The sequence below is a fragment of the Channa argus genome, chromosome 23, assembly GCF_033026475.1.
Source record: "Channa argus isolate prfri chromosome 23, Channa argus male v1.0, whole genome shotgun sequence".
Classification (NCBI taxonomy): domain Eukaryota; kingdom Metazoa; phylum Chordata; class Actinopteri; order Anabantiformes; family Channidae; genus Channa; species Channa argus.
Genome location: NC_090219.1, coordinates 12427839 through 12441951, shown reverse-complemented (window position 1 = coordinate 12441951; position 14113 = coordinate 12427839). Strand labels below are relative to the sequence as shown.

The 14113-nt window shown below is 38.6% G+C and overlaps 1 protein-coding gene across 7 annotated transcripts in view; it reads left to right on the top strand.

The window, feature by feature from the left end:
• The window catches only part of phf21ab (PHD finger protein 21Ab), a 32340-nt gene that overhangs the window by 5730 nt on the left and 12497 nt on the right, over window positions 1-14113 (top strand). For 5 of the 7 annotated variants that reach the window (XM_067493163.1, XM_067493167.1, XM_067493166.1 and 2 more), the window contains exons 4-10: window positions 1075-1164; window positions 2991-3023; window positions 3141-3206; window positions 7339-7491; window positions 8817-9041; window positions 12485-12583; window positions 13705-14046. In XM_067493163.1, coding sequence (XP_067349264.1) covers window positions 1075-1164; window positions 2991-3023; window positions 3141-3206; window positions 7339-7491; window positions 8817-9041; window positions 12485-12583; window positions 13705-14046 — 1008 coding nt within the window. The remainder of the gene's footprint in view (window positions 1-1074; window positions 1165-2990; window positions 3024-3140; window positions 3207-7338; window positions 7492-8816; window positions 9042-12484; window positions 12584-13704; window positions 14047-14113) is intronic. The other 2 variants (XM_067493164.1, XM_067493165.1) reach the window with 2 other exon arrangements.

The window sequence follows — 14113 nt, the reverse complement described above, 5'->3', positions numbered from 1 at the left end:
TGCAAGATTTGTTTATGCCTTCATTTGGTAGGAAGTATGGAGAGGGAATAAAAGGTCCACAGTCAGCCTCAAACTAGGGAACAGGGATGTGTCACACTCTTCTTTTAGTCCCTTTACACCTGATAATGTGAATATGCTACAAGCCTCCAGGAAATGAATAGAAGCAGTGTTGGGGAAGCTCCTTTGAAAGCTTTGTAAGCTGCCAGTTACATCACACTGAAAGAAGCTGAAACAGAGCAAAGCGTCCCTAAAGAGAGAAATACAGTTTAATGAACTAACAGTAGCTCAGACAACTTTATAAACTATGTTCAAATTGACAACGCACTTATGACAAGATTATTTCCAACTATAAAACAAAATGTCAGATGGCAGCAACAAATGCCACTATTTGAGATTATTGTGAAAGTACCTACTTCTTCACATAAACCAAAGGAATGAAATATCCCAATATACATAGTAAAGCCTAGGAAGTGCAAGAATCAGCTCTGGTTCTGTAAATGGTGTCAATCAGTCAGACACCCATCTTCCACAAACGAGTCTAAGTAGGGCTGCTACACCAAGCAGTCAGGTGAAGTCTAATACAGCAGCAAAATGTTTAAACAAATAGCAATAATCAATACCTATGATAACTTAAGATAGCATTGCATTGCCTTGCAAATCAATCCACCGTGCTTTGTCTCTACATCTGGTGACGAAAGATAACACTTCCTAACAATTTCCTGACTTCTGTTTTGAAATCAAATTAAAATGTATATGAGTCAATATCGCAAACTGAGCTAAAGAGGCTTTACAAATAGCTACCTTAGACGTGATCTGTTGTTAGACCCTCAAATCTGAGAAAGAAAAACATTCTAACAAGAATCAAGTGGAAGAAACCTCAGGAACAGCAGAGGAGGGAATCCAGACACAATATACATGAAGTATTAAGATCAGGATGACACATTATACTTTAAGTTTGGGGTTAACGGCTAAGGTAAGATTAGACTTAATTTAAGGAACTTCACCTGCAAGTGAATGTAAGTCAATGTCAGTTCCTCTGAAGTGCTAGAAACCTGACTATGTTTGTGTACTCAGGCTGATCGATCGGCTGGCAGACTGACTGGATCCATGATGGAATTACAGACGTTACAGGAGGCTCTGAAGGTGGAGATCCAGATCCATCAGGTAAGTTTCCATTAGGACCAGGTTACCGGATCAGGGCAGTTGGTCCAGTTAGAGAAGCTGAGTTAGTTGGGTTATAAAGTGTGATCTGTCAGCCCTGTCAGTACTTCACGTTTTATTTTCTAAAACTGCTTAGGTGATTTCTCAAGTTCAAGCACAAAGTGAACCTGCAGATGTCAAACTACTCAGAAGCCTTCCATGAAAACCTGCCTTTAAATGACCAGCTGTGGTTTAAATATTGGTCATGACCAAAAATTACGGAAGCTTAGTGTACAATTATTGAGCACTTTACCATTGGAGCACCTGGATTTTAGTGGGTATTAACTCTACTTCTTTTTTGGAAAAACTTCCTTTGTGCTCTTTCCTGCATCTCATGAAATGTGAACACTTTTCTGATAGGACTTTGATTTAATGTTTTTCTCCTTGACTTAGATTTTTGCTGCCTTGTACTTGACTTGTAAGTCGCTTTGGATAAAAGCGTCTGACAAATGACTAAATGTAAATGTAAAAGTGGAAACTACACGGTGAGACACATTCACACTTCAGGTGTAGAGAGAGCAGCTTTGTTGCTGTAGTCAACACACAGACAGTTCTACTGTGGCTGAGACCCTCAAAGACAGTGTCACACAATGCTTTTATTAATGTAACGTTACTTGATTATGATACCTGGTCTTAACAGTTAACTTTACATTTTGTTGGTACGTAGGCAGCAACAAGGCGTGCGGCCAGTGCAGGGCAAAAGAAAAGATTTAAAAGGTCCTGGCACCAACTCTGGGCTTCAAAGTAGCTCTAGTGCAAACTAGTGGGTGACGTCATGCCTCGCTATTTTTATTCACCTTCTCCACGGTAAAAGACAAAGCTACAGATTTTGGAACACTTCATTGTTGAAAATCAAAAGGCCAGTACAGCATTTCATTTGTGCTGAAGTAATAAAGTCAAGCTAAAGAGAGAAAGACCATTGTTTATGTTTTAAATTAGAATTTAAAAAAAATGTAAAGGTTTGAATTAGGTTTACTACAAATGTAGCATGTGTAAATATATGTAGCCAATGTGTTTGAATCAAAATCAGACTTTATTATTTGGGTTGTTAAATGGGTTTTTGAGCATTTGTGATGGTTTATTTGTTATCACTTGGTTAACAGAGGCTGAGCTTGTAGCAATATGTGTTTAAGATACAAAATCATTCATCCTGAAGGAAACTTTTGTGTCAACATACTCAAGTTTTCACAGCAAACAGAAGACAGAAACCATATAATGCACTACAGTGGGCTAAAACTCCTGTTAACCATGTGAATCTGCAAGTCACTTTAAATAAAAGGGTTTACAGGTTAAAAAGCAGCATTCATGCATTTCTGCTTTGTAAGGGAGACAAGAATGATGAACTGGTGATAGCCCAGAATAGTTGTATTCTCTCTCTCTCTCTCTCTATCTCTATATATGTATATATATGTGTGTGTGTGTGTGTGTGTGTATGTATGTATGTGTGTGTGTATGTATATATAATATAAAATCACAAAATAGTATTTTCCATAAATCCAGTGTGAGATATGGCAATTGCTTTTGGACTTCAACTTTTGTTTTTACACCCTTTGTATGTTCATTAGATACTAACAATTTAGTTGTAAATATGTAATCAATAATAGTCACTATTCATGACATCAATGTTTTTGTTACTATGCAAAGTCAAACTGAACAGAGTGAAAAAGGAAAAAAGTTATTTTTTAGCAGTTATTTTCATCCTGGCTGAAGAGATTGTAGTTTACATTTGTCTCCAGCAGGTGTCACTGGGATTTGTCTTTTAACTGACTGCCTCTTTTCTCCTTCCACAGAAACTGGTTGCCCAAATGAAGCAGGACCCTCAGGTAAACCAGTAGATCATTACATTTAGTACAAGGTTTTATGTTTACTGAATTTTACATTAGTGAGATTTAACGTTTTCTTACAGTTTAATTCATTAACAAGCAACTGTGGTTTTATAGAATGCAGATCTGAAGAAGCAGCTCCACGAACTTCAAGCAAAGATCACAGCACTCAGTGAGAAACAGGTACACCACACACACACACACACACACACACACACACACACACACACAGACACACACACACACACGTTGATGTCTGTCTGCAGAAAGAAGGGAGCTTCACTCGTTTAAAGGATGAGTTCACTTTCTTTGTTTCTGAATCTTAGCAAAAGTGCTGAACCAAGGCTGCCATCTGTGGCACCTTGTTTTTGAATTATTTGTAAGGCCAGCCCAACTTATTTAATGCAGCACAATTTCATTAATAATTTGCATGTGCAAGTGCTTTACAACAGGGCAGTTCAGTAGTGGGGTGCTGTTCTTCGTGCGGTTGTGTGTGGGTTCCCTCCCACATTTTAAAGACATGTTACATGTTAGGTTAATTGGTGACTCTAAACTGACTGCAGGTGTGAATGGTTGTCTGTTTGTATATGTCTCTTTGTGTTGGCCTGTCCAGGCTGTGCCCTGCCTCTTGCCCTGTAAGCTGTGATTCTGTGAAAATTCCTTATTCTGTGTTTTATTTTTTTCGTAAGCAAATGAATGAATTAATGGGTGAATGCTTGAATTAATTGTGATTAATTAATTAGTGATTACACCATTGGAAATGCCTGGAGTGGCTGATTTATGCAGGCCTTTTTGTACCCACTGGTGGTCGGCAATTACTTTACCTGTATCCTACAATGTTTTTTCTGTAGTATTTCTTAATTCACTGATCAATACAGAAACACTGTTTTTACATAGAAGTGTCCTCATATTTAAAACAAGCCAGACTCAAACTGAAACTGTCTTTTAAACCCAGTTCTCTCTGTCTGCTTTGACGAGTTTTAAATATTAAGGAAGCAGTGTCTTCTCTCACTATACAATTCAATCTTTGGTTACTGATGTGTATGTGGACTTCTAACGACCAGGTTATTGCAGTGCATGCAAACACCCTGATGACAGAAGTAAAAATCACAGAGGGTAATGCTTTGACTCTGAATTCCAAAGAGCTGGAAAAATGAAGTGAACATATCTTTTAAGAAGCACAGGCCTGACCAGTTGACTACTGCCCCATATTTTCTTCACCAACACCATTTTACCTTAATGTACATCTGAAGACTGAATCTTTTGTTATTGCTCTTGTTTCTTCCTTGTTGTCTTGTGTCTTTATTTTTAACTGCTTCCTATTTTTATCTCCCCCTGCATATTTAACTCCATTTCTTCTTGTGCCTTCATGTAAAACACTTTGTACGAGCTGCTTAGTGATGAGTGTATAACTAGAACAGCTACTTTGTGTGGAATAACGGATGGGAGTGAGTGTTGTTTGAATGTAGTAGAGAGATTATCAGGAAAAATAGAAAGCCCGGTTTGTGTTAGTGCACTCTTTGCTTCTTACATCATGTCAGTTCAAAATGTTTTCTGAAAACATCTCTGAGCTATAATATATCACAATAGCTGTGACAGGAGATTTTTCTTTTGTAAATTGAAATCAACTTTATTTGTATAGCACCAGTTCAAAATAACATCATCTTAAGACACTGTACATAATAAAGCCAAGAGTGTACAGAGTTATATAAAAAACAACTATAAATCCCTCTTGAGCAGCACTAAGGTGGCAGTGGACAGGAAAAACTCCTTTTAATGGAGGAAAGCTCCGACAGAATCACGTTCACGGTGAGTGGCCATCTAGCTCATAAACCCTAAATAATTCCAAATAGCAGTGATAAAATAAAAATGGTGCTGATGTTAATAACTGGGTGATTAGTTAAGTTTAAAAGGAGTGAACATTACAGACATCAGTCACTATCATCAACTGATTCTTTACCTTCATCTCTACTGCTTCTGATGTGATTCACTACTGGGCAGCTACAGCTGATCTACGGAGGGAATGCAGTGTTGAAACTGTCTGAGAGAGAGAGATAAAACCCTTACAGTCAATCACCCTTTGTTTTAGGATCTTCATAAATAACATTTAAGTGATTAGACAACTAACATACAAATGATGGATGGGTGACCATGGGAAGAGCATTACCTGTTTTACAGTTTTTCTACTAGTTAATTCTTTTATAATGGGTGTTTTTAAGAAAGCAAGCACAGGGGGGGACATGCAAACTCCACAAAGAAAGGCTGCTCCTAGCCAGGATTCAAACCGGGACCTTCTAGCTGTAAGGTGGCAGTGCTCACCACTACAGCATATGTAAAGATTTATCTTATTGATCACAATTCAGGCATTCCTCCTATAATATGTTTTGAGAATCTACAGAAGCAGGCTTTTTCTCACTTTAGAGCAGTTGTATGTTTAGGGAAAGATCGAGACAGGGTGGCAGTGTATTATGTCGTGCAAACACACAAATTGAGAGATATTGACACTGATGTTTGTTTCCTGCCTTTAGTTTTGCACAGATATAAAACAAAAATATTAAAGAATAGTTTAATATTTTATTTTAAACCTTTTTTTTTAAGTCCAATAATAATAATTTTCATTATTTATACAGCAAACTTAAAATAAACATTATTTTCTACTTCAAAATTCCACATTGTTTCTGTCAAGAAAAAGTTGACCCTTTAAAGGATTTTTAACAAGTTAATACCCGTTTGTGAAAACCACATGTGGTTAAGCAGAGTAAATGTAAATGTCCTAATGCATGACTGAAGGGAAGATTTAAAGATTGATTTATTTAGCAACACAGACGGTCTGAGGCATTGGTTATCAGACTGTGGTGACTTTGTTATTAAGTTTGGCTCAGCATTTGGAGCTGCAACAGTGACCCACTGATGATGGTGGTGATTAAGATACTTTAAACACTTTTGTGCTATTTGTACAATTTCCATGACCATTGTTCTACCTTTGTGAGGCAAAAATGTGAATGCACAGATTTTGATTCAATGTGACTTCCACTTCTTAAGAAGATCATTATCTCTGGTCCATCCACAATAAACGCCCATAAATTCACATAGAGAGAAAAGAGGCTGCAGAACTTTATTCAGAACGTTGACATTTTGGAGTTTTTTTTTTTTTAGTGTCACATTCATGCAGTGGTAGTTTTCTATGCATCATTGGTTACAATACAAATAGGTGTCGATTTCAGAGGATTCATCTACTTTAAGGGATAAATTTGGTCATTTCAGGGCCAGATGAGGGCCACATCCCTAATAAGTAAACCAAATCTTTGTGGATAGCAAGATATTACCAAAGGTAAATAGAAAATATCTACAGTTATGGGATTTAAGTGATCTGGTTGATTAGAGCCATCCCTGAGTAGCAGTCATGAGCCAATAAAGCTGCTCACATTGTTAACTACCTGCTTCAGGTCAAACTGTTCTCCCTTTTCACATGGCTTAGTCTCTTCAGGAGTCTTTATGATTGTGTGTCACTGCGTTAAGTTACTGCTTTATAGTCAAGTGTTGCTAAGCAACAGATGGGTTTTATTTTGTGATCCTGAATTCATACGTCAATGCCAGCTCTGTGTGAACTTTTACTTTTGTTCTCCAGAGTTCTATGTGTATTGTGTGTTTTTTCTTTTATTATTTCCACTTTCTTAATGAGTTGTGTGACACAGCCATTCAGATTAGAGTAGAGCTAAGTGTTACAGCACCTATTGATTTTTGGCCTTTTCAGAACAATTACAGGTTAGGATCTCTGCTGTGGATGTGTCAGCTGCTCAGTCGTGCTTCTTCTCTGACTTTGTTTGGTTTACAAATGGCTGATGCAGCATTTCTGATGACCAGTTCTGTTTGTGTAACCCTTCAAAGTCTAGATTAGTCACAGCTGCTGTGCAAGGGAATGTATTCATGTAGAAATATAAGAGAACAGATTCACTTCTCGAGAACAACAGACTGATCAGACCAAATCAACACAGTCACAGAAACACCCTTTAGAACTTGTGCTTCTACATTAAACCCAGCTAATAAACACATTAATACATCTTCCATAACACTCACCTCCCCCAACACATTACAACAGGCCCAGGTTGATTCAAAATGATGCCTGAAAGTTTTTCCGTTTAGTTTTTTCCTTTATCCCTGGTGTGCTTATATAGACGAGTTAAAGACTGTAGCTATTCAAACCTGCTTCTCAGATTTACAAAGGACAGTTTTCTCCTTCTCCTCTTTAGACAAGACAACTTAGTGTCAGTTTGCCTTATATTAACTTCTTTTGATTCTATGATTTGTGCTTTAGAAAAAGGTGGTGGAGCAGCTGAGGAAGGAGCTGTTGGTGAAACAGGAGCCAGAGGCCAAACTGCAGCTGCAGGTCCAAACTCCTCCGGTAGGCGGCGACATCAAGCCACTCAACCTGCTGCAGAGCCAGCAGATACCTGGAGGACTGCAGCAGGTAGGTAACTAAAGGAAACTGGGCAGCATAATGAATCAAACAACAGGGGCTGAATTTCCATATATCTTCTGTCTATAAATGTAACTAAGGCCTATAATCATAATCTAGTGCAAACCTAAATACTTAAAAAAATACTTTGGTGTGAGTTTGTTATGTACCAGAAAAGAACATACTTTTAAATATGGAAAGACTTTTTGAACCTTCACACCCCAGGGCAAATGATGTAATATAGTCTAGTTATTATGCAAACCAGCTGTAAATTAAAGTACTAGTACAATAAGACTTGCAGCACACAAGCCAGTTCTTACATAGCACGTTGTGACATATTTACACCCACCGACTGCAGGTGTAACTGTAACGAACATTAGCTATTACGTGAGCTATTTAGGGTGAAGATTGTAAGAAGTAAGCAACAGGTTCCACACACCTAAACATCTGATTATTGATAAAGATGGTATTTATTAACAATTACTCATTTAATCTCATGATTATTTACAGTAGGAACCAATAGGCTTGGAGTTTTGAACCATGAATATAGTTCCAGTCTGAAGATAAAGCACAATGCATAGTGAATCCATATTCTCGAAGTGTTTTTTCGTATGATTGAAACTAAGTGCAATCATATTTGAGTGCAATCACAAACTACAAGTATGACATAGAAAGTAACTTCCTGACTGTTGCTTTCTATGTCACAGATAGTTTATAGAGAGAGTCATAGAGTTACAGTGCAGGGAGAGACACAGACTCCTTAACACAGAAAGGACTGAATTATTTTTAAAAATCTGTTATGGAAAGTGACTTATTTAGACCTTTACAGACAACTTTGCGTTAGTCTAGGGTTCAGTTAAACTCTGGAGCCTCTTTGATTTTAAAATGAAGCAGCATTGTTCCATATAATCATCTCTGTTGATTCAGCCTTTTACTCCACAGCTTGTCCTTTCTGCACGTGTTTACATAAAAGCTGATTGGAATCCTAGTTACATGTGTACATGGCAGAGAAATTAGGGTTTTCCACCAGAAACCTACCTGGGGAAATCAGGTTTTTCACTTACCATGATTACAGAATATAGGTTCTTGTTTACATGACAGTTAAGATATGAGCTTATTTATAATTCAACTGTAACCTGGTTAATAAAGTGTATTGTATTCTCTAACTAATATAAAACCCATTCTGGGAGGTGTAGGAAATTTGTAGTAGGAGTATGGAAAGTCCGGCTTCAGATTAGTAAGATTAGTCGGACTAACAAAAGATCAAGACATTGATAAAGACGTTTTCTCACTGTCTTCCTCTGCCCTGTCTCATGGGTTGAATTTTCCCTCAACAGACCCTGACAGTCACGCCAGTCCTCACCACAAAGACTCTACCTCTGGTGCTGAAAGCCGCCACACCTGGCTCTGTCCTGCCCCAACGCCCCCAAACTCTTACTATGGTAACCACAGCTATCACCAAACCTGACTCGCAGAACGCCCCTATCAACCTGCAGGTGGCCAGCAAGCTGACCAATCAGAGCTCTGAGCCTGTGCGAATGCTATCGAAGAATGCCATGGTGGTAAGTGCCTGTCCTGTCATGTGTCTCCCTCCTCTAATGTGATCAGTGCTGTGACTGTCGACGAGCATTTTGACAGAAATGTGTAGACGGATGCCTTCAGGGGGCTTTGCAGAATTAAAAGTTGTCCCATGTTTCTCATGTTTTATCAAATGGAAAGTGCTCGAGCAGGCTGTGGTGTGAGTGGTGGCCTATAAGCAGCTAAACAGTGAATGTCATGGAGCCACGTGTTTGTAAAACAGCAGAGCTCACGATTGTTCTGCAGGGACAGCAAGAGGTCTGAGGCTGATGCTGTTGGCATTTCTTGCATTTCAGTGATGCTGTCAGATAGAATTTGGGGATAAATTAATCAATTAGTCCTTTTAAATGTGACCAGAAGAACAAAAATGTGCTTTTGAATATATTTTTTATAAAATATTATTTTGCCATAAAATACAATTTAATAGTAATAAACGAGAGACAGATATGCTGAACTTAAAATAACATTGATAAATTGAAAATAAATTATTTCAAACAATTGAAAAAAACAATGGGCTCTACACAAACTAAGTTTGTTAAATTATTATTTGTAGAGAAACAATAAGAGTATCAGATAAAACTAGTTTACTAATCTTTTAAATCATTAAATATATAAACTCCGTTGGGTTCACATAAACTGATCTGATTAATTAAGTCCTCCTTGATGAAGGTTAACCTAAAATATTTTGACTAGGAGTTGATTCACCTGTATGAATTAACTGTATGGTCACTTTGGAGGCTGTCCAACAGCCAACAGACAACAGCTACTGTCACAATGATCATACAGCAGCTGAATGACCACCTCTAAAACAGTTTTAGGCAAACGACGCCATGACCGGCTGATGATCAGGCCAATCTTTCACGTTTTTAAAGGAAACCTTGTGGAAAACTTCCTTGTAATAAAAGATATCATGTGACCATGAGAGTTGGAGTCTAACAGACAATACATACATCAGAAAGTAGTGGCACATAAAAGTCATTTCATTTGTTTTTAACTGTACAAATCAAAAGACGAATATGAGCAGAAATTCAGATTTTCAACTTCTTATTATGGTATTATACCTTAATACATAAAACAATGTACACCATATCTTAAAGACTCTATATACCTCAGCTATCTGCAGAGGTGGCAGAAAAGTGTTACATAAAATTGAAGTATCTTGCCTAAAGAACTGCTCCATTACTACTACTTCTTAAGAAAATAATTTAAGTTAAAGTACTAAGTACATGCTCAAAAAAGGACTAAAATTGTCAGTACTGCAGTGCAAAGTTACTTGTCAAATACAAAGTATATAACAGAATAATGACAAATTAAACATTATTCAACTTAATGGCTTTACAAGTCTGATCCACGTATTAGAAAAAGTTGAATTCATATTCGAAGAGGGAACCACTTCAAAAACCTGATTTCTGACTAATTACTGTGATCATCAACATTAATTTTTTCTGTTCACTAGAGTTTAATCTAAGCTCAGAGCTGATTAAAAAAGTATCCTACGATTGCTGTTGCTCAACTTTATCAATATTAATATTTAATATTTTTACCCCTTCAGGTTTATAATATGTGGTCTTTTTGTCAAATCGTTTCTATTTTAAAATTTGATCAGATGCTTTTTGCATCATGAAAAAGCTTCTGGGAAGATCTGACTGCGTTCATCCAGGGGTCAACAAACTTGTCTCAGTAGGCTATGTTAGTTTTACCACTAGCTCAGCAACCTTTTTATATATGTTATTATTCAGTTTGGAAGAAAACTTTGGAAGAAGTTTCAGTGTAATTATCAGTACTGAGCTAAGCTGCTGCTGTCACCAAGATCACTGCTGTCCCAATTGTAAATAGTTCTCCCACACTTGGAGTCTGGACTCCCAAGTTAAAACTTGCCAAATCTGAACTTCTAGGTTCAGAAGTCTGGACGAAGGCATTCTCTGTATTGAGAAAGGCCTGGCGTTTGAGTCAAATACCGGTGGGGCGACTCGTCGACACAATTACGAGATTCTGTCAGTGTCGTAAGCAGGGCTCCGAAAAACAGTGCTGCGTTGTTTGGGGAACAGAAAGAATTTAAAATATTCAGGATCTGGGACAATTTTGGGACATGAGATCACAATGCGCGTATTTAGTTGTTAAAGGTTAACTAGAGAACAAAGAACTAAATCTTTGTGTTCTGACATCATTGTATATGAATTCTTCAAGACACCACTGAGATAAGCGAATTAAAACTGAGAAAGAACTCAGCCAAGTATCACTGTCTGCAGCAGAAAGGGAGACGAAATGGGAAATGATCCATGATTTAAAAAAAATAAAACATTTAAAAATAATTGTAATTTTTAGTAAATGAATTGAATTAATTGAAAACTAAAAAGAGCTTAATGGAAAAATAATCTATCGATTAGTCAATTAATAGTAAAAATAGTAGTATAGTATAGTAATTAAGTGCAGCCCTACAGTCAAAGGTGGTGTTTCAGTCAGCAGAGGTCTGCAACTTTCCTGCATCCTAGTCTGACACATTTCTAGACCCTGTTGCTCTCAGTGCTGAAATTTCACAGCCTTTGGTTGGTCTGGTGTATCGCACCAAGATGTGTCAAGCATCAAAAGCATGTTTCACTGTGTCCTCACAGCAGGAGACAGCTGTGCTATTCTGGCATCTGAAGCAGATCCCCAAAACTTCTGGTCCTCATAATCTCTGTAGTTGTGCACAAACATTTGTTTATCTGTTGTTACTGGCTCATGGAGTTGTCTGTTGGTCCTGGGGACACACAAGACATGTCAACGTAATACCAGAAGACATGTTGGTGTAATGGTCAGTATATTAATAGAGGAACTGTTGGTATAATAACAGAGGACATGTTTGTGTGTAAGATGGGACACATTGTCAGTGTGTAAATAGAGAACATGTCAGGATAATAACACAGCAATTGTTGGTATAATAACACAGGACATGGTGTATTAACACAGGACATGTCAGTGTATAAATAGAGGACATGTCAGAATAATAACAGGACATGGTGGTATATTAATAAAGAACATGTTGGTGAAATGACAGATTACATGTCAATGTATTAACAGAGGAAATGTCTACGTCAGTATATTAACAGAGGACATGTCGGGATAAAAAAGAGGACTTGTTGGTATAATAATATGGGCAATGTTGATGTCACATGTCACATGACATGTCGGTTTATTAACAAAGGACACCTTGGTGTGTTAATGGAAGACGTCGGGGAAATGACAGATGACATTTTGATGTGTTAACAGAGGACACATTGGTGTATTAACAGAGGACATGTCTGCGTATAAATAGGTAACATGTCGATATAATTAACATAAGACATGTTAGTGTATAAATAGAGGACATGTTGGTGTATTAACAGAGGACTTAAGAGCGTGTATTAAGAGCGGCACAGATCCACCATCTGCTGTGGTTTTGTCTCAGGTGCAGGCCACCACCACCACCACCATCGCCCAGCCAATCAAAGTTCCTCAGTTTGTCCCTCCTCCTAGACTGACGCCTCGACCCACCTTTCAGCCACAGGTGCGTCCCTGTAAGACCCGCCTCCACACCCTAACCCCCCCCCCCCCTCCCCAGATCAGTGTGTCTGGCCCACCTGAGGTGACTCGCTCACTCTCCAGCAGAGGGCAGAAATGCACCAAAGCAAACACTCATGCCTTGCTCCGTGGCACTAAAACATTGTTTGCTCTGTGCTGCCTCGACTCATCTTCTCCTCTCCTTGTGCTTTTTTTAAGTTGATGACTGACCTGTGATCAGGTGTTTTTCAAGATGTGTGTGTGTGTGTGTGTGTGTGTGTGTGTGTGTGTGTGTGTATATACCTTCTGTGGCAAGACCTCGTTTTCTTGCAGCTTCTTGATATTTTCTGTTCCTGGCTGTTGGTGTGTTGACCTTTTTAACTTGAAACTGTTGCTTATGTTAACTCGTGCTGAGTAAGGCCACTGGGAGCTCTTAGTATTAATAGTAGAACAAGTAGTGTTGGGGACATATTCAAAGCATAGAACCAGATGCCACATCATCACACGCTCCTTTACACTGTTACTTAATAGAACATAACACTGTATCACTGCAGTAGTACTACCCTAAAGATACTAGTGTTTATTAGGGGTTTAGTAATGGGAGTACTTGCCGTAGTAATTGCATCAGTAGTGCAAGCAGTATTTGTAATTGTGTGTCAAATACAGGACACATAGTACTAAAAGTAACCGTAGTCGTTAGTGGCAGAAGTAGTGCAAATAGTAGTAGAATTAGTTGATGATCAGTTAAATTAAACTTAATTTGTGCAGAAAATCCTAAAGGAGTAGAAGTAGTAATACTTATAGTACAATTTGTATTATTAGTCGTAGAATCTGAATCACAGTATCAGAACCATCAGTAGTAAGTCAGCAGTAGTAGTATTTATATTTTCAGCAGTCAGGCTGAGGCATAAGGCTTTAGCAGTATTAGTACTTGCTGTTGTCTCTAGTATAATCAGTAGTACTTGTAGTTGTACTAACAGAGATACAGCTAAACAGCAATGTTGGGTTATGTTGGTTGTCAGTAGTAGTATTAGTATTACTTACAGAGGCAGAGCTCAACAGCGGTGTTACCCAACGCTCCTGGCTCACATTGGAGGTCTCTTCTGATTGGCTGTCTAATGTCACCAGGTCAGGCCCAAAATGGCCACACCCACCAATGTCCCAATTGCCCCGGCCCCTCCACCACCCATGATGGCAGCCCCACAGTTGCTGCAGAGACCCGTCATGTTGGCCACCAAGCTTTCGACCTCACTGTCCCCAGCGGCTCCCATCCATCAGGTCCGCATTGTTAATGGGCAGCCCTGCAGCAAGACTGGCTCAACCCCACTGACGGGCATTGTCATAACCACGCCGGTCTCTGCAGCCCCCACCCGCCTTGCCAGCCCCGCACAGGCACCCAACCCTACACCAGTCCCCACCCCAACTCCAGCCCAGCCAATCCAGATAAGCAGCCTGACCCCTGAGCCCAAGGTAAGAGAACTACCTGACAAACAAGTCTGCAGGTTGAGATCTGAAATTTCCATTTATGTTAATGATG